The sequence below is a fragment of the Anas platyrhynchos genome, chromosome 4 (assembly GCF_047663525.1).
Source record: "Anas platyrhynchos isolate ZD024472 breed Pekin duck chromosome 4, IASCAAS_PekinDuck_T2T, whole genome shotgun sequence".
Lineage (NCBI taxonomy): Eukaryota > Metazoa > Chordata > Aves > Anseriformes > Anatidae > Anas > Anas platyrhynchos.
Window position 1 is genome coordinate 35,044,587 of NC_092590.1, and position 24,739 is coordinate 35,069,325.

Consider the following 24,739-nt stretch of genomic DNA (forward strand, 5'->3'; position numbering starts at 1 on the left):
AGTGAGAAATTGCCACGTACAAGCTTGTAGGGTAAAGCTTGGCTAATTACTGCAGAAAAAAAATTATCTCTACATCTCTTAGGTATCTGCAGGAGTGTTGACCACCTGAGTAATTTTGCAGTTTGTTCACCACGTCTGCATTTCTGTCGCATGGTAAACCTTGGACTTCCCAAATGTTAATTCAAACCTGTCCAGATCACCAACTTTATTCTTCCTCAGTGATGTTAAACATTTCACTGATCAACACCAGGAAAAGGCAGTGGGTCCTATCTTTACCTTCCCATTTGTCCTCCATGTCTGAGGCACTGGTTCCACAGACAGCAAGAAATGTGGGTTGAGGAGCAATGCCACTGCACAATCAGGAGAGGTGACAGTGCTGGACACCAGCTGTGACTCCAGCGGCTGGAGCATCCCAGCAGCAGGGACCCACCTGAGACCAGTATCACCAGTGAGCAGCTGCAGTCCCCTGGTCAGATTCTTGGAGATTAAAGTCAAGCAGCAATGCACGACTTAACTCACTGGATCATACCTGTAATTCTCCTATTAGTTGATACCTATCTACTGAAAGCAAAAAATGCTTCAGGTTAAAGGCTGCAGAATGTCCTCTCACTAATTACACACCATACTCTTACCGTCTCTCTCTCCTTTCTCTTTCTTTACATGCCACAATCGGAGTACACAACAGTATTTGCTCCATGTGTTTTACTGAGTGCAACCCAGTACAACTGTTATTTAACACATCAGCTTGGAAACTGGATTCTCAAAGCCACTCCCCCTCCCCCGGAGTCCTCAAAACCACAGATTAAGAATGTCATATGTACTAAAACATATTTCCTTTTTGGTTTTGACAGTCCAATGTATTTCTTGGATGCAGAAAGCTAGACAAATCAAAAACATTGTATATATCACTGAATAGCATTGTACCTTTAACTGCGCCTTTTGACTTACTCTGCTGCTTTAGCAAAAGCATAATAAAGTAGTAAGCACTTAAATCTTCAAAATTTGTTAACTTCCAGCTGCAGCAAGTGAATATTTACCATCATGAAGGAAGAAAAAGAGACTTTTCAGTCAACACCTGTCACTGACTTTCTTCTAACACCCTGAACCAAAGCTGTTCTTCTGAAGAGCATCTTTTCACTGACCACATGCAAATACAAGAAACAATTTTTAAGGAAACATGAAGCTTTTTTAACAGTCTAGTCCAAATAAGCATCACTAAACATGTTAAAGACTGTGGCCTGAAGCAGTACATCCAGCATGTATCTACTATCCATCATTTCTTATTTTAGAGTCTGATCCAGAGAGACAGAAAGCAACCTGTGGCAGCAGACAAGCAATCAGAAAGGCCGGAATTGTAGACTGGAAATTAAGGAGTTGCCAATTACCCTTTTTCGCTCAAGGCAACAGGAAACCTATGGATCTCTGTATCAACCACTTCCCATTCACCTCTGAACCAGCTCTTTACAAAAAACTGGCGTTTTGGCAATGGCTCGTCACTTCCACACAAACTTCTATTTAATCAAGTTCAACTAAGACAGAAATGATGAGACAACAACCATCCCTCCAGAGCACTCACCACAGAAACAACAGCAGAAGACCACCACCCCACACAGAAGATCCTGTGATGCACGTGCAATACTCAGGAAGCCAGTTAACAGTCTGTTAAAGCTTTACTATTTTTTTTTTTAAAGTAGGTTAACAAGCTCCCAAGAGAGCCCATTAACTTAGAATTAAAAATTGAATAAAACAATGTTTTGGGAAGAGACTTTCTCCTTTATGCCCCAAGATGCTGAACTCTCTCTGCTTTCTTTGGCTCTGGGGAAAATTTTGATTTCTCTGTCTCCATTAACGTTTGTTCACACCACTGCTCTAAGGTGCTTTGCTTCTGGTGCTCCAGGGGCTCCACATCAAGCCTCAGTATCTTCGGCTGATTTCCCTAGGGCATGCTGGCAAACAAGGAGATGGAGATAATGCAACCTCTCAGGTTCTGCTGCTTTAGGAAAAGGAAATGCCCATCATTTCAGCACAAAGTAACATAAAACAAGGGAATGAAAACTCATCTGGAAAGAAGCTCTTACCCTTCTAACAGATCTTTGCTACATACAGGCTACACTCTAACATTGCTTTGATACACATAGATCAGTGTTTACATACTCCAGCCATATAAAAGACATACAGAAATCAGCATGCATTTAGGCGAGTTTCCCGAAGCATCTGAGTGTATGACAATAGAAGGATGTTTCCATCCGTGTAACAGTGAGCACTGGAAGCCTTACCTTCAGAAAACAAGGTCACTAATGGAAATGAGTAATTACTAGAAAATCTTCAAGCACCTGAATGACAAAAAGAAACCAAACCACTTTTTCCTATTTGAGGATCAAGAACTATTTATCTCTCAGCTTTATTTTTATTATTGCCATATTAGCCAATCACTCCATTCACCTCCTGAGAGAGAGAGGCAGGTGTAGGGGTTATTTTCCCCTGAAACGCATCTCTTGCTACTAACAAGAGTCTCAGTAACCACCTTAAGCACAGCATCTGAGACTGTTGTCTTCTGACTATGTCTCAAGAAAGAGAGCATGCTTAGGCATGCAGTGAAAATTTTGCACCAAAACCATAGTAATCCCCAGCTGAAAGACAGAAGGTTCTGTATTCGTGCAGGTAAAATGCCAGCTTTCAACAGTTTACCCCCTCCCAATCCTTTCCCCAAAGAAAAAAAAAGAAGATTTGTTATTTTTGTTCTCTGTGCAGATATGAATCAGAGGATGTAAGCAAGCATAAACTGTCAGTGACACCTGTTAGAGGCAGCAATAATGCTGCCATCCTGTTTCTACACCACCTTTCTCATTTTCATGTAGAGAGAGCCCTAAGCTGACGCTGGGTCCAGGAGATGGTGTTCCTGATGGGGCAGTGAGAGGGAGAAAAAAGCTCTGTGAAGAAGTACTGCAGCGCAGGACCAGCAGATGAAAACCATCCCCTTTTTACTCCCATGCTTACCCCTGCTGCCAATTCCCAGCGCTGCTCGCGTTTTTATCAGATCTACTCACTCTCAAACCCTAGCTAAGGGCAAAGACAGGAGATAAATGAGAAAAGCATTTCAGGCTAACTACAGCCGTCAGAACACGGTGGTGTTACACGTGTTTATTTTAAGTCTTGTGATCTTTGTGACTGGCATGGCATGGAAAGCTGTACCCACATTAACACATACCAAAGGAAGGAAGTGTTTCACTGGTAGATATCCAAGCATTTTAATCTGGACACTTAGAGGAAACAAAATGTGTGTTCAAAATATAAAATCTGCGGCGCTATTTACCCAACCCTCCAAAACAGAGGAGGCCTGGTATTAAAGAGCAGAGTTGAAGGCTACGTTTAACAGCTTTATTACTTATCTGATTTAAAAAAAATAAGAAATAAAGCAGGCTATTTATTGTTCCACAGCAACACATTAATAGGTCTTTGGCTTTAAATCTTCCTTATCCCCACAGTACACATTAACACTCCAAGACTACTTACGTTTGCAAGTTTTGGAACTGAAAATCGTCCTCTTGTTTAAAGAAATGACTTACAAAATATACTATAAAGCAGAACTGGTGAACACAGTATTTTTTCTGTGTAAGAGCAATGAAAAGTAAACGCAGCTTAGAGACAGAATAAAGAGAAACAGATGCAAGAGGGCATTTAGGTCTTGCATACGTTGTACGCTGTTTTCTGGCTCTGCTAACAAATTAATATTAACATTTGTTGAGAAACTAGTAAGTCACATGTACTGAAAATGTATTTAATACACAGCAGAAAAACATAATTTTTAGTAATCCGCCTAATTACACTTCAGTATTTCCTAAAGTAAAAAAAGGAAAAAAAAATCTTCAACACTTGTTTCCATTTAAGTTCTGCTTACCTCTGCTCTTGTGGATGTTCTTCCACATCCTCCTCAGAATCAGCCTAACAAAGACAGAAAATACCACGTAAGCATCTCAGAATTGCAACAGCATGCAGCGGACATACACACCATTTCTAACCCCTCTGAAGCTGGACTCCATTCTAACTTGTCTGGAAAAATAATAAATCAAAAATCTAAAATTCCTCCAACGATTCCTTCGTGGTCCAAGTAAGGTGGATGTTGGCCACCCCATTTGCGGTTACAGCTCATTTTGCCACATAAATGGTGTTTTATCGTGGCTATTCCATTATTTTTTCAAATGTTGGTTTAACAGACTTATTTTCCATTTATACAAATGCATCTAGGATTCTGTTCATACATACAATTTCAATCTGAAAACATCAATTGCCCTCAAGGTACAGGAAGGCTGATTATTTCCACCTTCAAATTACGTGCCCTGTGTAAGTAAATGTCATTCACCAGTATCCGAGCAAGCATGATGTGTAAAACCTTGAAATTCAGGTCACACAGTAACGCCGAAAGCGAAGACAAGGCAGCAAGTTCCAACTAATGCAGCAAGATCCCAAGCCCAGATCTTACCAACCATCAGCAAAACGTACAAAAACCGTGCAGAGCTTAAGCTGTGCTGTAAGCACAGCAGCTCAGCTCAACTGCTGGACAAAGGTAATTTTCAAGACGTGCAGGAAACAAACCATGGCAGCTTGCAGCTGACCACTAAACACTTTGAACTGCCTACAGAAATGAACTCAAGCATTGGTTCAACGAGCTCCCTGCAGGAAATCCATTTAAAACAAGCAGGTAGCTGTGTTCTGGACCGGCTGAAATTTCCAGGAGAGCTGTAGGTATAATTCAAAGCGGAGCGTGTTACAACAGCCCAATCTGCTCTGATGAAATGAGGCACAACTTCGGGGAGATTAACATTCTCGAGACGAGGTCAGGGCTCTCCTGCCAAGCACAGCTGGTAAGCTTTCCCAGCCACTGCAGAAGCAGGTGACGGTTCCACAAGACACCAGATAAAGACTGCAGCAATGAAAAGGTAGGAAAAAAATAAGAAAAAACAACTTTAAAATTAAGAGAGAGCACCTTCCACCACTCCTCCCACACACTTTCCATTGAAGTACATCACTCACAGGCCACAAGACGCTAGCTTTCACCAGCTTCTGTTTTCATTACACAATGGGGAGAGAAAAAATAAATCACTTTGTTGTCCAGGTCCATTGCGTGGTTCTGCAGCACAGACACACCTGGAGGTCCTGTGGCCAGCGTTCAAGGAGGCCTGGCAACCTCCTCCAAAGACCAAGCAGGCAAAGGTTAGCTAGACCCTACCTGAAGGCACAACACAAACGCATCACCCGTTTTCCGGTTTCTCCAAGGTTTGGTCACATTTCCAGGACCTCGGTACCATAACACACAAAATCGGAGGACTCCTCATCCACCTCCCCCAGGAACAGCTCTTCTGCCGCACAGGCTGGCAATCTATCCTCATTTTAAATGGCTTAACTCTTCCTTTAAATGGTTTAACATCTGCCAGGCATTAGAAACCTGGGACTGTCATTACACAGTGCTCACTCTCAACACTCATTATCTTAGCATTGACTACTTCTCTTCTTCACGTTTTGTTAAGCAACGTCAAGAAAAACGTTCCCAATCTACGGCACAGCCACAGCATGAAAATTCAACTGTGCAAGAAGAAAAACTCTATATATAAATAAAACCACGCTTGACTTGGGAGCACGCACGCAGAGCTCCATTTTCAGCCTTCTCCTACCTTCTTCCCTCTCTGTATATGTCACACATGTCATGGTACACACAGACTGAGGATTTAAAAAACAAAAAGAAAGCAAAGCCAGGAAGCTTTATCCAGCTACAATTTTCCCATACAAGTACTACAAGGGGCTGAAGGAAACAGCTCCTGAGGCCAAAACGCAGGCCGCAGCAGCCTATCCATGACAGGAAAGAAAAAAAAAATCCCCTTTCACCAAACCTCATCCTGAATACAGGCAGGTGCTTATCTTGTGCCCCAAAAGAGCCTCCCTCATGTCACACAAGGCATGAGAGCCTGGTCTGACAGTTTCTGCATAATCTGCATGGCCAGCCAGTCTCAAGTCATATCAGCACCATCCAGAAGCTCAACTGGGAGGCTGGAAGAGCCTTTTAACAGCCCAAAGAAGAACATAATCCCACCCTAAGTCTGTCTCAGGCTTTCACACAATTTGTGTGCCTTCAGACAAGCCCTGCTTTGAAGTAGGTGACTCTGTATATTCAATTTGTGCATGGCTGATAGGATATGCCTCTCTTAATGACACACTGCAGTGCCACATATCTCAGATACATATGCAAGATCAAGGTCTTCATCAGCTTTCGCAACTGGCAGACTAATTAACCTGATTAGCCCCTGAGCAGCACTGAAGAACAGGAACTGAAGACAAGGCTCTACTACATGGGCCAAAAGGAAAAGAAAAAAGTACGTATCCTTCAGACCTAGGCAGAATCTTTATGGTGAAAGCCCACACAGCTCGGTATTTGCCCCATGCCTATAACTGACTATAATACAGCAAACAGTGGCATCTTCCTTTCTCTCCAAAATTCAGTACCTGAAACATTATCACGATAATCTGAAATCAGCAGTCACTGTAACTTCCTCCATGCCTGCAAAGAAATTCAAATGTACTCAAGGCGTTCCTCTAATGAAACATCTTGCTCATGTCCTACACACCACATGCATGGATGGGAGAACACCCATTACATCAGATAGACACAGACACCAGGAAAAAAAAGGCTGCTACGTATTACCTTTGATGCCTTGCTGTCATTTTCAATCATAAGACCTCAAATTTTAGCCTTCATTATTTCCCTTTAAATTGAAGGGACTAAAAGGAAAGCACTGAATGTCCTCCTCCATATATACCTAATTGGCTTGGCCCTGCCCTCAGATTCTCAGGGTAATTACCACAGCAGCCTCTGATGGAGATAATCACACTACATCAGCTCCCCAGTACCTCTTTTAAGTGGTGTCCATCGTAAATAGCAGATGGAATTTGTGTCTCTCCTTTCATTTTTTTGTGGCTGTGGATACAGAAGACCAGATCCCCTTACCATGCTTCTCCTGGAGTTCTTCTCTCTCCTCTTTAGAGGAAAACAAAAAGCAAAAACCACATGTGACTAGCTACACTGCAGTTTTGCACTAAGTTTGACTTCGTATTTGGAGCTCTTTCAGCCTTTAATGGTGAAGGGCTTGAGTGTCAAGTCCTACGCAAAGATCTCTTCTGAGCATTTCAGTTGCAGAAGTATTAACAAGTTACACACAACCAAACCCACAAAATAGCAACGAGTTTGAATAAAAAACACAACTGCTTTAATCAAGGCTCTCCCAATTGATATCTTCCATGTCAAAATCCCACTGGCTTTCCATTCATCTCCCAACCATCAAGGCAGGCAAGACTTCACATTCTTCAGCATCGGTGACAAGTACCAGGAAGCAAAACAAAAATCCAGTCACTCTGGAGACGTTTTGTGTCATGATGCTATAAAAAGGAGGTCGAGGAAAAGGAGGAAGAGGAGAACGCAGGAGCCCTGTGGCCACACTACCTTTGCAAAGAAAGAGGAACTCAGCCCAAAGGGAATACCGACACTACTTCAGGCTGGAAAACTGAGCCCATTTCCAAGCAAAAAGGGGACCCAGGAAGAAATACTAACATTGGGAGAAGACGTATGGAAGCATGCTATCCTCCCCGAGTTCAGGGGCCCACGCACGCCCAGCTACGGGCCAGCAGCCGCAGGTGAGCCATCACCCCCTGCAGTCAGGGCGTTTTCAGGGGGAGCCAAAAGCAGAAGAAACGCTCCCAAGGAGAGGGGAAGAAAAAAAAAAAAAAAAAAGGCGTGAAGCGACACACAGGAGGGAAGTTGGGAGGGGGCCTGCAAACAATGAGAGGGAAGCAAGAGGAAACAGAAGGTAGAGTGACGAGGGTGGAGGCGCGTAGGCCGCCAGCGGCTCCGCTCCAGCGGGCGCATTCGCAGAGCGCACGCAGACAGAGTGATGCTACGAGAGGCCTGTGGAATGACTACAAAGATGGAAACACCTCCCCCTTCCTTGTAACATGATTTCTTTATTCCGCTTGTGATCTTGAAAACAAAAGCAGGCATAGGCAACTTGGCAGCTGACTGGGCGACTGGCCGATCTCATTCCCATTCTCAAATGCTGCATGCAGCAAGAAATGCTCAAAACTGCTATGTCACAGACAGTTGATGATGCATGGAAAATAAGATAATAGTGCAAAGCCACTACAGAAAGGGAAAAGCATCGTTCAGACAGTGCTGGTAGCCTGCCAAAGCCAGGCAAAAGGACTGGACAGACAGGACAAGCTCATCTCTACCCCGTCCAGAGCTCACAACATGCAGGCAGGGTGGAGGCACACTGGGAGAGTGGCACGCATGGCTCCTTCCTGGGATTCTTCCTTTCTGCATGGGAAGTCCTTGCTCTTGTGCTGCACGCCTTCCTGTCCGTCTGTCCTTCCTTCCCTCTCTCCTCAAGAGAAGAGGAAGAAGCCGATCGAGGAACCAGGATGCTTTCCGTGCCCAACGCCTTCCCCTGCACCCATCTTTCAACACATGGATGAAGCTACTCCTGAGTATTCACCATCAAAAAGCATTTCTCACCCACTCAAGAGCCAGGAAGTTATTCATCCTACTGGATCCTTACCATCACATCACCACTGCTCTGGTCCAGCGACACTGGCAGTAACTGCCTGGGTGTCCACATGGCAAAGGCTGCTCTCGCAAGGAAGAGAACATGTACAACCTCCTTGCAGCAGCAAGTCAGATCCTCTTCTTTTTGTGGAGCATGGCCACCAACAAACAGTAAATCTCTTGTGAGTTTAACCATCCCTCCAACAAAGGAAGGGAAATCAAACGTTAACAGGTGAAGAGGTTTTCTGGATCTCGAGAGCTAATGCTAACGCCCCTGCCAAGCTCCTCGCTGACCCAGAAGGCAGCAGGGCAACAACACTGAATTGTTTTTGCTAGTTCAAACATAGTGAAATAGGTACGTACCAAAGGTGATCGAAACAGGGCAACGCTTGGTCCCTCAGGAGCTCAGAGAAAAGCTACAAACAGCAATAGCAGGCCAGTGGCATTGCTCCTCATTAGAGAAGGAGTCTATCACTAAGGAGCTGGCCCATCAACACATCCACAGGCACACAGAGAGGTCTCCTTTCCTCTTCCTGCTAACTGGGAAAGGCAGCTTCAAATGGGTCATCCAGCCACAAGCCTGAAAAGAGCTAAGTAAAGCCAAAGCCCACAGGGGAATAGAAATTTGAGCACCAGGGCTGGGCCTGGAACCACGCTTTGGTTTTAAAACCTGACTGCGGAACCTCCTGTTTCTGCTTGAGCAGTGTCCTACTAGGCAGATGCTGCTTGCACCTCCAAGCTCCAAAGAGAAAGCTACATGAAGCAGTCTTTGCACCACCAGTGCTCACAGACACTGGTTCATCTGTCTCTTAACATTGTCTTATTTCAGCGAGCCTATAGTGATTTCTTCTCACTCTGTTGCAACTGAAATTAGGTCTGTTTGCTTTCCTGCATGCCCAGTGCTGCATCTACAGAAACAAAAGAACAGCCTCATCCTTTTTGCTGCTGCAAGGGTTCAGCAAGCCCATGCGCTAAAGGCGACACAAGTTCCAGGGCCATTCACGACTGGTTTTAGCTGCAGCCACGCCAGAGCTCGTTTTTTGAGGATGCTCAAGAACAAAGTGTTTTCCAAGAGGACCTAATCTCCTCGGGAAGTAAACATTACGTAATCACCTCTCTGCTATGAGGAGCAACTATAAACAACTGCATTACGTGGCCCTACATCTAACGCATCTTAATGTCTTCAAGGTAAAGGCGAACAAGCAGAAGGCAGACTTCCCTGAGCACCTCTGGCCACGGAGACTCTGCACCTTCCCCCAGCTGTTACTGCACCTACACTCCTGAATAGCAGCAGGCACATTCAGAACAGCATCAGAGATAAAAAAAAAAAAAAAAAAGGGGGGGGGGGGAGGAGAAGGAATATGAAACGTACAAGAGAAAATGCTTCCATAATGCTGGAATAGAGGAAGCTGGGCCCCAGGAAGCTAGCTGCGGTGAGAAATAACACTTGTGCTGTTTTTACCCCCGTCAGTGGGTATCGGCAGTCGGGCACCAAATGCAGACGGGTGTAATGGCTCGGGAGAAAGGGATTGCTCTCGCACAAGACAGCGTCCCTAAGGGCCCGATTCTCCCCAGTTATACGCCTGGTGCCTCGCAGTCTAGGAAGGCACGGCTCGACATATGGCCGAGTCCGTCACCGCGAGTTAAATGCCTGCCTGAAATGCCAGAAACTCCAGGCCACCGCTGCCAGCTCTGCTCCTCCCGCACAGGCTGCGCCGCGCTCTGCACCCTTCCAGCTCCTCTCCCCATGCAGATCGCTGCAGCTTTCGCCACCGCTGAGCAAAAAAAAAGCAAAATGTGCCACGACGGGGGGAGTGACATCCTAACTGAGGTGTCATTGGAGAGGGGGGGGGAAAAACAGAAATGGAATAAAAATGGCTTCACCTGAGCGCTGCTGCGAAATATAAATATATGCAGAGTTACTGCGTGCGCATCTGGCGCTTGCCACGCAAAGGCGCAGGCAGGCAGGCAGGCACGCTCGGCCTTTAAAAAATAAAGGGAAAAAGAACACAAAAAAAAAAAAAAGGGAAAGTGGAGATAATGAAGCTAATGAAGCTGCCCCCCCCCCCCCCCGGGGGCAGGGGCGGAAGGCGTGCAGGGGAAGCAGCCCCCGGGAACATGGGCGCCGCCTGACAGCACGGCCCCGGCCGGCCCCCAGCCCCACACCCCGACCCCATACCCCCCCCCCCGGCCCTATAAGCGCCCCCCCGACCCCATAAGTGACCCCCCGACCCCCTCACCTGCGCGGGCAGCAGGAGCTCGCCCTCCTCGGCCTGCCACAGCTCCACCACGCCGGGGATGGGCTCGATGGCTGCGGGCAGAGAGAGAAACCGCACATGTACCCATGTACCCACCGCCGGGGGCACGGGGCCAGTCGCCGCCGCCCGCCTTTGTGTCCCCGGGCTGCCACCGCGGCAGCGCCCCGGGGACGGGGACGGGGGCGGCGGCCCCGCTCTCCCCCCTGCAGCAGCAGCAATAACACCAGCAACAGCAGCAGCTGCAGCAGCAGCGGGGGCGCCCCCCCGGCGCTCACCTTGCCCCTGCGCCTCGCCGGGTCGGAAGCAGGGCAGCAGGACGTGGAAGACGCCCAGCAGGAGGTTCATGGCCGCGGCCGCGCGGCAGTGCCCGCCGTGCTGCGGGTAGCGCAGCCCCGCCATGCCGAGCCGCGCCGAGCCGCGCCGCGCCGTGCTGCGGCTGGGCGGGGGCGGGGGGCGGTGGCGGGGGGCGGGGGGCGGCGCCGCGCCGGGCAGGGCTCGCCCAGCGCCGCAGAGGCCGCGCCCCCTCCCCGGCATGGCGGGAGGCGCCGCCGCCATCTTGGCCCCCCGCCGTTTGGGGCAGCCAGCAGCCTCCATCACGGCCCCAAGGGCACCAGCAGCCTCTGTCCCAGTCCCAGCCTCACAGACAATGACCCACAGCCACTGTTGGTGCTTCACCAACAAGCCAGGCTTGTTGGTGAAGCACCGCGCACACCCCTGGGCGCTGGCTGGGTTGGCAGCATGTCCATCGCCAGTTTGTGGCTCCTGGCAGCCCACTTCGTGCCACAGCTGACCAACATCGCGCTCTTGTTTCTGAACAGTCACCACCGGCTCCCCCTGCCTCCCCAGCCTCATTAAATACAGCCAGGGGACCCACATACTCACCTGCCCTGCTTTGCCATTTCCCCCCCCCCCCCCCCCCCCCCCTTGTGTGTTTTTCATAGGAGGCTGCCCAGCAAAACACACCTGTACAATCACACAGAGGACTCGATCAGTACAGGACTACACTGAGTTATTCACATAGTAGAGCCCATCAGTGATTGAGACAAAAACAAACAAACAAACAAACAAACAAAAACCTTTAATTTTTATGGCTAGGCAAACCATTCAAAGAGAGGCACTTCCTCCATCTCAAGTAAGCAACTCACAAACTTCCCTGAGTACCCAAAAAAAAAAAAAAAAGGCAGCAAGGATAGCTAACTTTCTTTTTATTTATTTTAAAAGGCAATGTTGCTGTTGCAGTATCCACCACATGCTAGGTAATTCAAAAAATATGCTGACACGCTCTGTCCTCTCCTTGCCCTGCTCTGCCTACATTTTTTAGCACATACACTGCATCCACTTGAAAGCGTGGTGGATCCTTGCACACAGCAGGATTTGCAGCCTCCTGCGGGACCCGCCGCGTTACAATAGCGTTCAAAGTTTTATAAGCTTCATTTAGTTTCAGAAAGCCTGTCGGAGCATTGTCTGTGCTTAAAGAGGCATTTAAAACTAAAGCGAAGCTTTGAAAGCTTCAGAGACAATGACACTGGGCTGCCGAAGCCCACGAGCTCGGGACACGTTTTGAAGAGATGGCATCATGTAGCAAGCATTGCACGCCGGGCTCGGAGCCCTGCGGTACCGAGGAAGGAGAGAGCAGCGAACAGAAAATGTGGACTGCACGCTGCGTTTATGCAGCTACGGGTCTGTGCAAAGTGTCTTTAATCCTGAACTGTTCCTGCCCTCAAGATCAGCACACATACATATTTATTCTCTGGGTCTGTAACAATTTCCAAGCCATTGCTATGTACATTTCTATGTTGTAAAGGAAAACAGACGACAACCCCTGGAGCATGCATGATAGAAACTGCCCAAGATGCAGCAGCCGTGCCCGGGAGCTGCTGAAACCTGAGGATTTGTCCGGCTTTGAATCCTCCTCAGCCCTGTGACGCTGGGTTTGTGTGGGTGCCATGCACACCCCTCGCGAAGAGGGCTTGCCCTCCGTCTAACCATGCTGACCATAGTTTGAGCCAAGAGGAAAACATTCCTCCAAAAACAGTAGCCAGTCCTCAACCTGCGGTGGCACCAAGTCCATGCACGTGGGTTTGGAAATAAGTAAGTGCCTCTCTGCTGCACACCGAGTCCTGCCACTGAAAGCAGCATGCCCTCACAAGGAGGACCATCGCCGCCAGCAGGCTGCCTTTGCCTCCCCAGGATCACCGTCCTTCCTCGGGGCTCAGCTGCAGGCGAAACACTCAACAGAGCGGAAAAGGAGCCAGCGCGAACCACGGTGGAGTTGCCATGTGGTTTAATTTTCAGCTTCAGATGGTTTTAATATGGGTGAAATGCATTTCTACTTAATGTCAGCCCAGCTGGACTATTTTTCACTGCAACCAAAAATTAATAAAACAAACCAGCTGGGGAAAAACAAGGGGCATGGGAAGCGTTAGTCCAAAGTGTTATACCCTGATAGAGGCATAAAGCAACTGGAAGCAGTCAATGCTGCAGGATGTCGGGGAAAAGCCTGGCTGTCCAGGGTGCCAGCAGTGCCATGTAGGTGCATTTGAGGGAGGAAGATACGCTGGTCACATGGAAATACACAGCACAAAACTAAGAATAATTTCAAAATGCATTCAAATTGGAAGGACTACTTGGATATAGAAAAACTATTCTGAAGCACTTGTCTGAAACCCTGAGGTGCTGCTATCCCAGACATGACACTGCAGAACAGCACCGCCAGGCTTCCATGTAAGTGTGCGAAGGATTTGCCCAAGCTGGCCCTGCAAGCCAGGATGCCATGTTCATGGGTCCCAGACGTGCTCCTGTTAAGGAGCCAAACGTGTTCATTTCTTCATGGGGTAACAGAGGAGAAACTGCAAAGCTGCAAGCTGCAGTTACATGACAGAGCAACTGCTGCGATGAAAAGGTGCCGCTGTGCAAAGCTGCAACCCCCCAGCTTAGGCAGCAGGCTAGGTTTCACTTCCACTTGAAACTGAGGGGGGAATTTAGGAATCTTCGAAAAACACCGTAAGGAGCCAGGTTTGTGAAGTACCAGGGGTTTTTCATGCCACAGGCTCGAGACCGGCTCTATTCGCACGCACCGTGCAGAGCCCCCGCAGCCAGCCCCACTGGTTTGATGTCATTTTCTTTCCTCAGGAGTCTTCGCCAGAACTCTTGCAGCATGGTGGGGCTGCAGGGAGGTCGGAGCCACCCAAAGGAACACCAAAAGAGCAGCTTTTTTCTCTTATTCCTACAGCAGCCTAGGTAATTAAGACATCTTAATCACCTTTCAGATGTTACATAGAGAAGCGCTCTAGAAAAATCAGACAACTTGGACACGTTGAAGATCTTACTTCCCAGAGAGCAATTTTAGACTTGGTGGTGGTTTCTCAAAGAACATCTGCAATTCCCTGCAGCCTTAAGTGCTGTCATTTTCTTCTGAAAATGCCACTGTCACTTACACAGCATCCTTCCAAATGATTGTGCGTACTTGCAGTTCCCTACAGGAATTGTCCAGCGGCAGCAGCTGGGCAGGAGGTGCTGCAGGCCAGCGCACAGCCCAGCTCCTATCGGCTGCAGCGGCCTCCTGCCTCCTTCTCCACACACTGTGCTGGAAATGTGCTCTGCAGCATGCCCGATGGCCGTGCGGGGCTGCTTTTCCAAACAAGAAAACCTCTGAAAACAATGCATCCAGCCTAGGAAATACGTGGTGGTTGCTCTAATACAGTATGTGTTTATACCCCAAATCTGTTTAGGTTCCAACAAGAAATTAGAAGGTCTCTAACGTATAAAATTTCCTTTAGAACCTGCCAAAACGGCCATCTGTCAGTTGTGCAAATGCTGAAGGACTGGGGCTTTCTTTAGGATACTGAAGCCCATCATACAAATAATAATAGGTCGAATTTCAGTGCAAAACTGTTCGCTTTTTAACATTCAGCATTGCAGCTTTGCATGTGGCTTTCAGAAGCATTATTCCGTATGCACACTTGCACTTACATGTTTTCTTATTTTTTGGCTCACTGGAGCAAGCAGTCAGCTTTTCCCTCATTCCTGAGGGATATCAGGTTACAGCGAATGTTGTTCTGCTCTTATACACTTACCCAGTGGCATATTAAAAATGCATATTTTTCCATTCGATTTTCTCCTTACCAGAGCTGGGTTTAATGCCACTTTTCTTCTCCCACTTGCTAGGTACTGTTTACAAGCCACGAGCTTACTCCCAGCTATAAAAGCGCAGGCAACAACGCAAACCCTGTTTCACCCCAGCTAGGGATACAGTCCCTGCAAGTCACTGAAGCGCCAGCTCGTTTTTAACGAAGGAAATTTACAGCATATCCCTGAGGCTAAAGCATTTTTTCAGCAAGTTTGTTTTGCAGGAGGTCAGCCGAAGACCAGCTCTGGGGGGCATCGGGGACCCCCTCGCTTGGGTTTGTTCCAGCTCTGAGATGCGTTGTTACAGTCAGGCAGCAAGCTTGAGGGAAAAAGAAAAACCCACCAGAAATATGGTGCAGGCTCGCTTAAAGCTGCCGAGTTCTGCGGGGTAGTGAGCTTCCATCTGCCTGTTCCTTGGCTGCCACTGCAGTGGCTCAGTTCAGCAGTTTCATCTATATCCTGGAAGAAACAAAAATCAGCACGACATCCAGTGGGGTAAGCTTGGCTCCCCTCGAGCATCCTCCTGCGCTACTCCCTGAATGCCTCAAGGCTCTTCATTTCACCAGAGGAGAAGGCCAAGCCAGCATCTCCCCTTCCTGCCCCCATGGAGCAGGGGGCTGGTTCCCCCAGCCCCTGCCCTCAGGCAAACACACCTCACACCCGCCTTGATTTCCCAATCTGAACTGCCCCCGCGAGCTCCTCTCACAGAAGCTGCCTGCTGATTTTGAACAAATTCTGCCCAGGAGAAAGAGTGCACACGTGGGAGCCACTGATTGTCCTGTTCTCAGTCTCCAAACGCTCCAGGAGCAGGTTAGCAGGTTTGCTTGGCTTACTGTCCTGCACAAGTGTGCACTCATCAGTGTTACTAACAAGAAAAATATTATCGACATTTTCTTTTTTTATTTGTCTTCAATCAGGTTAAATACATTGAATCATTAAGTGGAGTTGATGCTAATAACATTCTCTTACAGATGTGCTAGACACCGCTAGTACAGAACACTTGAGCAGCGATTTATCACTATTGTAATTCCCTGAAATACAAAGAGGAGGGCTGTAACTGCTCTTTTTCCGGGAGAAAATGATGAAAGTCTCAGCCGGAAAATATATTTGTGACTTGGTAATTGCCGTGCATGAAGAGCATGAACTAGAGGACTAGACAGAAAAGGCCAGTAAATCATATGGATGTAAAAGCACGTTACCACTCAAGCTAGAAGCACTCTTTAAAGGAATTATATTGTCTGATGGCACAATATTTTATTTTCTCTTAACTGAGCATATAAAGAAGTAGATCACTGCTCAGTGTGATTGTGCATCAGCACCTCACTGCATGGATTTATCTATGGCCATATAATTGTGCACGACCAAAACCAATTACATGCCTTTAAGTAATGATCTCACCAACACAAAATATATGATGCTAAAAAGTTAAAAGAGTCAGAGGAGAACACGTTCCAAAATTACTTATACATTTATATTCTAATACAATGTATAATAGCAAGGGGAGAAGACAATATTTCTAACAGGTCTTTTGCGTGCGTGTAAAAGTAACCAGCAGTGAAAATAAGGGAACCATGTATTCCACGATCCATAGTCCCAGAAGCCAGAGGTAGAAAGTTGGCACGCACATACTCTAACTTTTAATCTGAGGTTACATCTAGGTTTTATGCCGTCTTGTGCATCCTCAGCAGAAGAGCTAGGTTATCTTGCTTCATGCAGATATAAACACATCAGGGCTATCTGTTTGGAAAAAAAAAATCAGAAGAGACTTCATTTAGCATGACCAACACATGAAAAGAAAACAGAGGATGCTTGACGTGACTTGCTCAGGGAAAAGGAGAACATTTAAACCTAATGGTAAATGTTACCATCCCTAAGCAAACAAACAAAGCAAAATGAACTAAACTTGAAACTTGGTTTGTTTCAGTATCTATTTTAAGTAGTCTAAGGTAATACATCTGTCCTTCAAAAGCACTGAGAGCTGAAGATGATTCTTGAACTGTAGAGGGATGAGATTTCTGTCAATTCCAAGAATACTTATTCAGAAATCTACTTTCCTGCCCATCTTTATTAAGATTCTTCATCCTATCAAAGCGTATTTGGGCTCTGCAAGCAAGTAGTAAGTAAAATGGCTTTCTTCTAGACTGTGTAATCCTCCTGTACCCATAACCAGGCTCAGTTGCTCCTGCAGTAAAAGGGTGATTCACTCTCCTGCAGTCATTGACAACGGGAAGCTGAGGTGAATGAAAAATTCACAAAATCGCTCTCATTGATTTAAATTCATCTAGCACGCTGGGGAAGTGGCCCAAGACTAATTCAGAAAGGTTTCTACGCTGCCAGAGATCTCAGCCGACCTGAAGACAGGCAGGTCCGCCAGCAAGGTGCACAGCCCGAGCACGACCCCAGTGCGAATGCTGAGCACACCCGGCAGCCTTCTGAGGGGCCAGGAGGGAACGTGTTGGAACATCCCAGACCTTCTGCAAAATTGTGTTTTTGAGGTCAAAATGAGACTCAAGCATAGCAGCTTTAGCCAAGAGGTCAGATGGAGGAGAGTGGAGACATGTCAAGGAGTCATTCAGTACCTGCGTGGGAATGGAGTGGAAGAGGGACATCACGGGAATGGTGGTGAACCCCAGGACACAGATGGTGGAAGGGAGTGGAGGGAAAAGTCCTAGTCCCCCAGACATAGATAAGTTTCAAATGAAAAGGGAGTTTTACTTGGCTAAGCATAGGATTGCTAAAGGAAATTATTTTCATCCTTTTCATCGACAAAAAAGATTTTTCCAGTAACAACATTACCATGGAAACTGATTTTAAGAATAACAAGAAGGCATTTATCACAGAAACCTTACTGTAAAGAAGAGCAAACCCATAGCATCTCATTCCCTAACCAGACTGATGACTTGGTCAAAGGGCCCACAGAACTACAATAATCCATTTCAAAGTGCCGTGGAGCAGCAAGGCTATATAGACCTGTAGCAGCACCCTGTCACTGTGCCTGCATGCCCTCCGAAACTACAGGTGGACAACTCAAAAGGAGGCTTCTCCCAGGCCACAGCAGCTGCCGGGCAGCCTGGCTGCACACCAGGCCTGTGAGCAAGCCGAGCACTGCTCTGCCCCAGCTCGATTAGCCTGCCATTTTCTCTCATTTCATTCACTTTTACTGACTGAAAATTCAGCGTGGCTGAACAAAAGGGCACGCTTGGCAGGCTGAAGCTAGCTAAGAATATACTTTTACGGTCACATTTTCCTGTTTCACTTCCTCTCTCTGCCACAGGGACGAGGGAGGCCGAGAGGTGTTGGCCGCCCCAAGGACGGCCGTGAGGCCCGCTGCACGCAGGCCCACAGCCATGGCCATCGCAAGCAGGAAGCCACCAGCACCTGAAGTTTTCACTCCTGTTACACGGAAATGTGAGCAAATAAAAGTAACTTATATACATCGTCCCCAGGTTTCCTGTCCTGGGAGTAGCTATGTGAGGCTGCGAGTGATAACACTCATATCCTCTGAGAGTAGAAAGTCTGCTTTACACTGATCTGGGATACGAGCACCAGTTCGAGATAAGAAAAGGCATTTCTAGGGTCTCTCTCCTACATACAACATTAAAATGCTGACTTTGGGTGGAAGTCAGCAGGGCTTTTTTCGCCCCCTCATTTTAGTCTTCAGCTCTGTTTTGTATTTGCTTTCTATTTTTATTGCTTCTCCTAGAGCTTTGGAAGCTGTGGGATGAGAGGGTGGTCCATATTTTAGACCTGTATGTGAATCTCTATTTCAGACTCAATTTTATATCATGTTTTCTCAGAAGAATGAGGATGTATGGCCTATGCATGTTTATTCCTAAGTTTAAACAATCGTCTTATCATTTAGGGATTCAATGATAAGGAAAGGGCTCTTTTCTCTTAAAAATAAAAATAGACAGCCACAAAGCTGTAATAACCACATTTTAATAGAACATTTTGATTTGAAACTTTGATTTTGAATTGCTTAACTCTTTTTATTTTTGCCTTTTCCATCCCAAGGACAGAACAGTAAACCAGTATTGCTGTAACACCTTTAATTGAAGGCACTTGCCTTTCACCAGATTAAATCATTGATTTGTTGTTCTTGGTATCACTTTTTTCTGTATTGTTTCTTATATATCCTTCTCACACAGATACAATATTAATGGCCATGGAATAACAAACAGGTCTGCTACAGAGCCTTGACTTTTGTTGTTTTATTTACTGATCTCAGGAACTGACTGGCTTTTTAAGAACATTGAAAAGTATACTCCCTAGAACATATTTTAGGAGGAAAAAAAGCCTACCGAGGAATACAGTTTATTATGATGATTAATTGATATCCATGCAAAAAGAAAATTAATCAAAAGCATTTTTGCCACTGGGATTATGTTTTTATCAAGTACAGCAGGCAAAAAAAAAAATCTGACTCAATAGCCAATTAAATTTTCTATGAAATTGAGAACAAGATATGGAAATCTGACTTTTAGCTTCCTTCAAAAATCCTCCAGATTGCTAGAATCAGTCAGAGGCATTATTTTGCATGGCTAGTAATGGTAATTTGAGAAAACGATGCAATTGCCTTCTTTCCTGCCCCCCCAACCCTTTTCTTCTTAAATGGACAGAAGAAGAAAAAAATATTTTTTCCCCACTGTAGGCTTTAGAAAAGCAATAAGACTTTCTGCACCTCAGCATAAAAATCTTGTCTTCAGAGCCCCACAGGCATTCGACCTGAAGACAGTTGTGAGGGCCAAGGCAGCCCAGTTGAAGGTGAATCCCTGCAGGACCCTGACTCGACGTGCAGGTGGTAGCTCAGCCCGTTCTCATTTCTAACACACCTCCTTCCTCTGCTGGCTTTCTTTAGGGGCCACCGTTTTTAACAGCATCCCTTTTGCACTTCCTCACCAACACAGTCTGCTTTCACCTTCTGACCTGACAAAGGTGCCCCTCAGACTGGAGGACTTGCTTTAGAGCTGGTTGCTAATATACCAGTAAGATTTTTAGAAACTGAAGGCTGGATTTTTCTTTAAATGAAGTCTCTCAGGTGGAAAGGTTCTTCTTTTCTCAGAATTACTTGGGTTTTCAGAAGAAAAAAAAAAAATGAGACAGGAAATTGCCCAGCAAGTTTTGTTTGAAAGCTGTTGGTTGTAAACATTTGACTGGGAATGATTTTTTTTTTCCAAAAGGAAAATGTTATTGACTAGGTAGGGTGAAGAAGTAACAACTGATAGCTGAACTATCCACAGGGTGAAGATTGTTTTGGTATTTCTGAGGCACTGTAATGCTTCTGAAGTGACCCTGAAAGGGTCAGAAGTTCTTGTGGTGGTGTTCACAGATGTTTCTGCCCTCTACTCTTCTTGAGACACAGCTTTCTGCAAATACAGCTTGAAGAGGCAAGTCTATCTTGCAGGTGCCTGCTTTCCTGTGTGGCTGTGCAGGGGAAGGTGTGTGTGCTGACGTGCATGTTAGTGAGAGGAGTAAGAGAGCCATCTGTGTGTGCAGACTGCAGCACCTTGCTCGTCCAGCCTACGTCGTTTCTGTGAGCACATTTGAAAGGGAAATGACAGTGGAGGAATGGAAGAGTAAAAGCAAAAGGAACATGGAAAAAGGACACTGAAGAGTAAGGCTGCTGCTGCTGCAAAGGTACATCCGTGGATCAGATGAATGCTTACACAAATGTTGTATCTTATTAGCACCTGCATGACACTGAGCGTTAGCCTAGGACCTGGCTCTTCAGGCCACCAGACATGCACACTTCTGGGGCACACCGATTTTCTAGAGCAGGCAAGACATCCCATCGCTATCTCAGTAAAACCTCCAGCAAACTTACAGCGCCACAGAAGCCCAGCCCAGTAACCACAGCTCCATGAGCAGCAGAAGTAACAAAGTCTGGCTGCCAAGAGACCGGTTTCCTAGATCCCCATTCCTTCCCCCAAAATGATGCACGTACCATGTCCAACCTCATCCCTGGCAGCACTGCCAGACTCTCACCATGAACTCTGTCACCACCTGGCACCAAAAGCTTCTAGGTCTTACACAGCTATCACCGACATTTTTCCTTCTTCCTCCCACCTCTGGCATGCTCTGTCCCTTCACAAGGGTGAACTAGCGGGTGGGAAAGGGAAAGCCTCTATTTATCAGGCGGCCAGCCAAGCAGAACAGATAAACTGCGAGCTCGCACTGCAGCCCCTCCAGCTGTATTTGGCCGAAATCCAGTGCAAAGTTTAAGAACGCTGTAGGGAAAAGAAAGAGAAATGACAGATGTAATCATACAGACCTCAGCTCTGCAAGAAACAAGGTAAAGACAAGTACCAGCCAGATCATCCAGCTGCTGGGAACATTTCGGGTGACAGGAGGGCTCTGCTTGAAGGAGCTCTTGCATCCAGCACCTCAGTCACCATGACAGGTCGTGTTTCTTTTCCCATTGCTCTTTGGGAAAGTTTCACTTCCAGCTTTGCTGCTTAGTCACAGCATCACCATGCCATTTGCCTCACAGCCTGGATTTTCCTGTCTAAAACACATAGGTTACTGCACTCCAAGCTTAAGAAAGCGAAAGTAATGACATTTCAGAGGGCGCATTAATGAAAGATTTAGCAGCTGAATTACGTCAGAGCACAGACCCTTTTGACTGCTGACATTTTCACGCTGTGGAAGCAAGCACCACAAGAGAAGCTCTAGGGTTCATGCGTGGTGGTGTACAGAGCATGCACGTGGCTAGGTGAAAGAAAGCTGAAGAAGAACAGGTTTTTATCAGGGCAGGTATAAATCAGCAAGCTTTCTTTATACAGATGAGATTTGCAGGTAGAGTGGATGCAAACAAATACTTTATCCTGGGTCTAGGTTTGCCTCACTGTGACTAATCAACACCAGTCCCAAACAGTAGGTTTACCCATCACTTCAGCCTATTACTGTATCAATAAACTTATCACGATAATACTTTGAAAAAGCTGAACCTGATAGTCCTCCTGTAAGAGCTGGGGACTGCTAGAAACAGCTGCCTTTGATCTGCACACTTTGCATTAGTAGCTGTTTCAGTTATAAGCCTGAATTTTAGTAAGGGCCTGACCTTCTGACTTAGCTGTAACAGTTGAAAATATCTACCTTACATGGGCAAAAAACCTACAAGGCAGGAAAAAAAAAAAAGAGGAAGACATATACATAATATAGCAGTGACATAACCACAAGAGTGACAGCAGAATTGAGCATTTTAAAACCACCACTTTCATGTTAGACTCTTTAGAAATATCCCAGATTCTATGCAAGGAAAACTCTGAAGAAACAAACCAGGGCACAAGATTAGATTGATTGTTTACATTTTTTATAATAGGCTAATAGCAAAAAGCATCTCAGAAGGATTATCATTTTAACTGTTGGTAACTTTTAACTCATCAGAAAACAATTCTCTGCTTCTCAAAAAACTCCAAGTGAACACACGTATCTCCACATAATGTAATCACACATGGTTCCATACTATGGGGTTTAGAAGCCTTATCATTTGATGAAGAAAAGCTTCTAAACGTGATGCAGCAATGTGTCTTGGAATATTCAAATCATAAAAATTATCTATTTGTCTCAGAAGGGAACTTCATTTGCTTTTCCCACTGAAAGTCACCTGCATGAAAAACGTAGAATCATGAGAAAGGTAACATAAAGTAAGTCATTTCCACTACAGGAATAAGCATCATTTTCTGATAACGTAACTCTTCTTCACTGCCTCTTTTTAGCTGAGAAATTTCTGTCTTAGTTGTTCCAAAATGGTATTCTTACAGGACAAGATACATTCTCACCTACTTCTGATGCTGGTTAGTAAGCATGTCGAAGACAGGAGAATGACTGCACTTCTGTGTTCTGTTCCGTACCTGCAAAATGAAACTAAAATTCTACAAAAATATATTTCTAAAAATTCTTTGTGCTTCTACTAAAGTTTTGCGTCCAAAGCATGAGAGCTGCATTTGATGTTTTAGAAGTATTGTTCATGCTGGCTGAGGTAGACTTGCTTAGAGATGCTGCAGCCAATCACATTTATTTATCCATTATATTTGTTTATTTATTATTATTTGTTTATTTATTTATTATATTTATATTCTTTATTGCAGTCCACAGCGCTTTCACCCTACAGACAGGAAGCCACAATATTGCAGCTAAACTTACATAGCTGGTCATCTTCATTTCCTTCTTGAATTTGGAAAGCAGCCAAAATAGTAGAACTCCTTAAGAAACCCTTTTTTCTGCAATGTAAGCCAGCTGTTCCAGGTACAATAGGAAGTCTTCGTGCACCAACAGCTCCGGACCATAAGTTACTTGAGACTCCTTGGTGAACAGAAGCTCATCCACGTTGGAGCAATTCTATAAGGTAAGCACCATCAAAGAGTTCATGTACTCCACATTCCTTAACACCAGTAAGCTTTTTGGGTAATCACCACCTTGTGTGTGGCAGATCCATGCTCTCAAAGGCAGGTGTGCACACACTGATACATTAGTAATAAAATCCTTCCACATGCGGAGAAGGAAATGTCTCCATTGCAACAGTGCTCTAAGCACAGTGACATTTTACTACGTGCCAGGCATCACACACATTTTCCTTAGGCAACAGATACCTTACCATGCTACCTCTATATGAGAAAAATTTTCCACTTGGTATCTTCCCAATAACTTCAGAGAAGTGAGATGACAATAGCCAGGGGCACACCTGAAATCCTTGGATCTAAACATACACTGAAATGGAAGCTCTGTAACTGGAAAAATCACAAGAGACAAGCTTCTGAGCATCTCTCTCGCTACATGTCACCTTTTCAGCAATGCTCTCATCAGTGGTTACATAAAAGGCAGACCCTTTCTAGTGATATATGCATCTACCTTGCAGCAGGCATACCTGCCTTCTGACAGATATAGCTTATATCCTCCAGAGTTGTGCAGCAGAAATGTGGTCTCACAATCCATAGCTTCGGGAGGTACAAGCCCAGTCTGTACTCTCAAACCTTCTTTTTGTAGCCCCGCACTGATGAGAGCTAGAAACCAGAAGCAGATTATGAACTGAAGTACTTGTGAAAGTTCACCAAACAAAAACAAGACAATCTGAAACTTGATATTATTTTGGTGGGCTGCTTTTTTAGTTTAAAATTGAAAAAAGCCTGTAAACCAAATAACCCTACTGTGCTCAGTTTTGAACAGCAAATTGAATTGGTCTCTTATATCCCAGTTTAACATCCAAAATCTCATGGCGCTCTGGTGTGAATGGATGCACAGATTCTCTTACCTTCCTCTCCTACTCAGTAAAGATCTTGACCAGAGAAGCTTTCTCAGCATGACTGTTGTCTAATCCAGTACATTTACTGGAGAAGACTTAACTCCAATGAGATAGTCTTTTCCAACAACAAACAAAAGTTTGTCATAAAACTTCCAAGCAGCTCTAGCAACGCAATAAAGAACAACTTGAAATCAAACCTCATCCTTTCAATTCACACTGCTACTGTCTCGGTGCTTGCCATTAATGGGTTATGCCTCTTTTGTATTTCATTTTCTAGATGAGGAAATATTCACTCTATTCCGCATTGCCCAGTGTTTTCCATTCCATTTCATCCTGTTTAAACATAAATCTCTCAGTCTTCTAGCTCTTAGTACTTAGAGCTCTCAGTTAAGCAAAAAAAAAAATAGTCTCAGGACTTTGTGATAATTATCCTCAATAACCTCTCTCCATTCTTAGTCTGTCTCACATGAGTAACCAAGTGATTTATTGTCCAGAGAACAGGAGCAAAAAAAATGAAATGCAACA

General features: G+C 45.6%; 1 protein-coding gene across 5 annotated transcripts in view; it reads right to left on the bottom strand.

Annotated features, from left to right (window-relative positions):
• The window catches only part of TMEM131L (transmembrane 131 like), a 77,738-nt gene extending 66,428 nt beyond the window's left edge, over positions 1-11,310 (bottom strand). For 3 of the 5 annotated variants that reach the window (XM_027456639.3, XM_027456640.3, XM_027456638.3), the window contains exons 1-3: positions 11,121-11,309; positions 10,828-10,898; positions 3,899-3,942 (exon numbers count right to left, since the gene is read on the bottom strand). In XM_027456639.3, coding sequence (XP_027312440.1) covers positions 3,899-3,942; positions 10,828-10,898; positions 11,121-11,244 — 239 coding nt within the window. In that variant the 5' untranslated portion in view covers positions 11,245-11,309. Of the gene's footprint in view, positions 1-3,898; positions 3,943-10,827; positions 10,899-11,120 lie in introns of all 5 variants that reach the window. The other 2 variants (XR_005265401.2, XM_027456642.3) reach the window with 1 other exon arrangement.
• Positions 11,311-24,739: the final 13,429 nt, after the last annotated feature.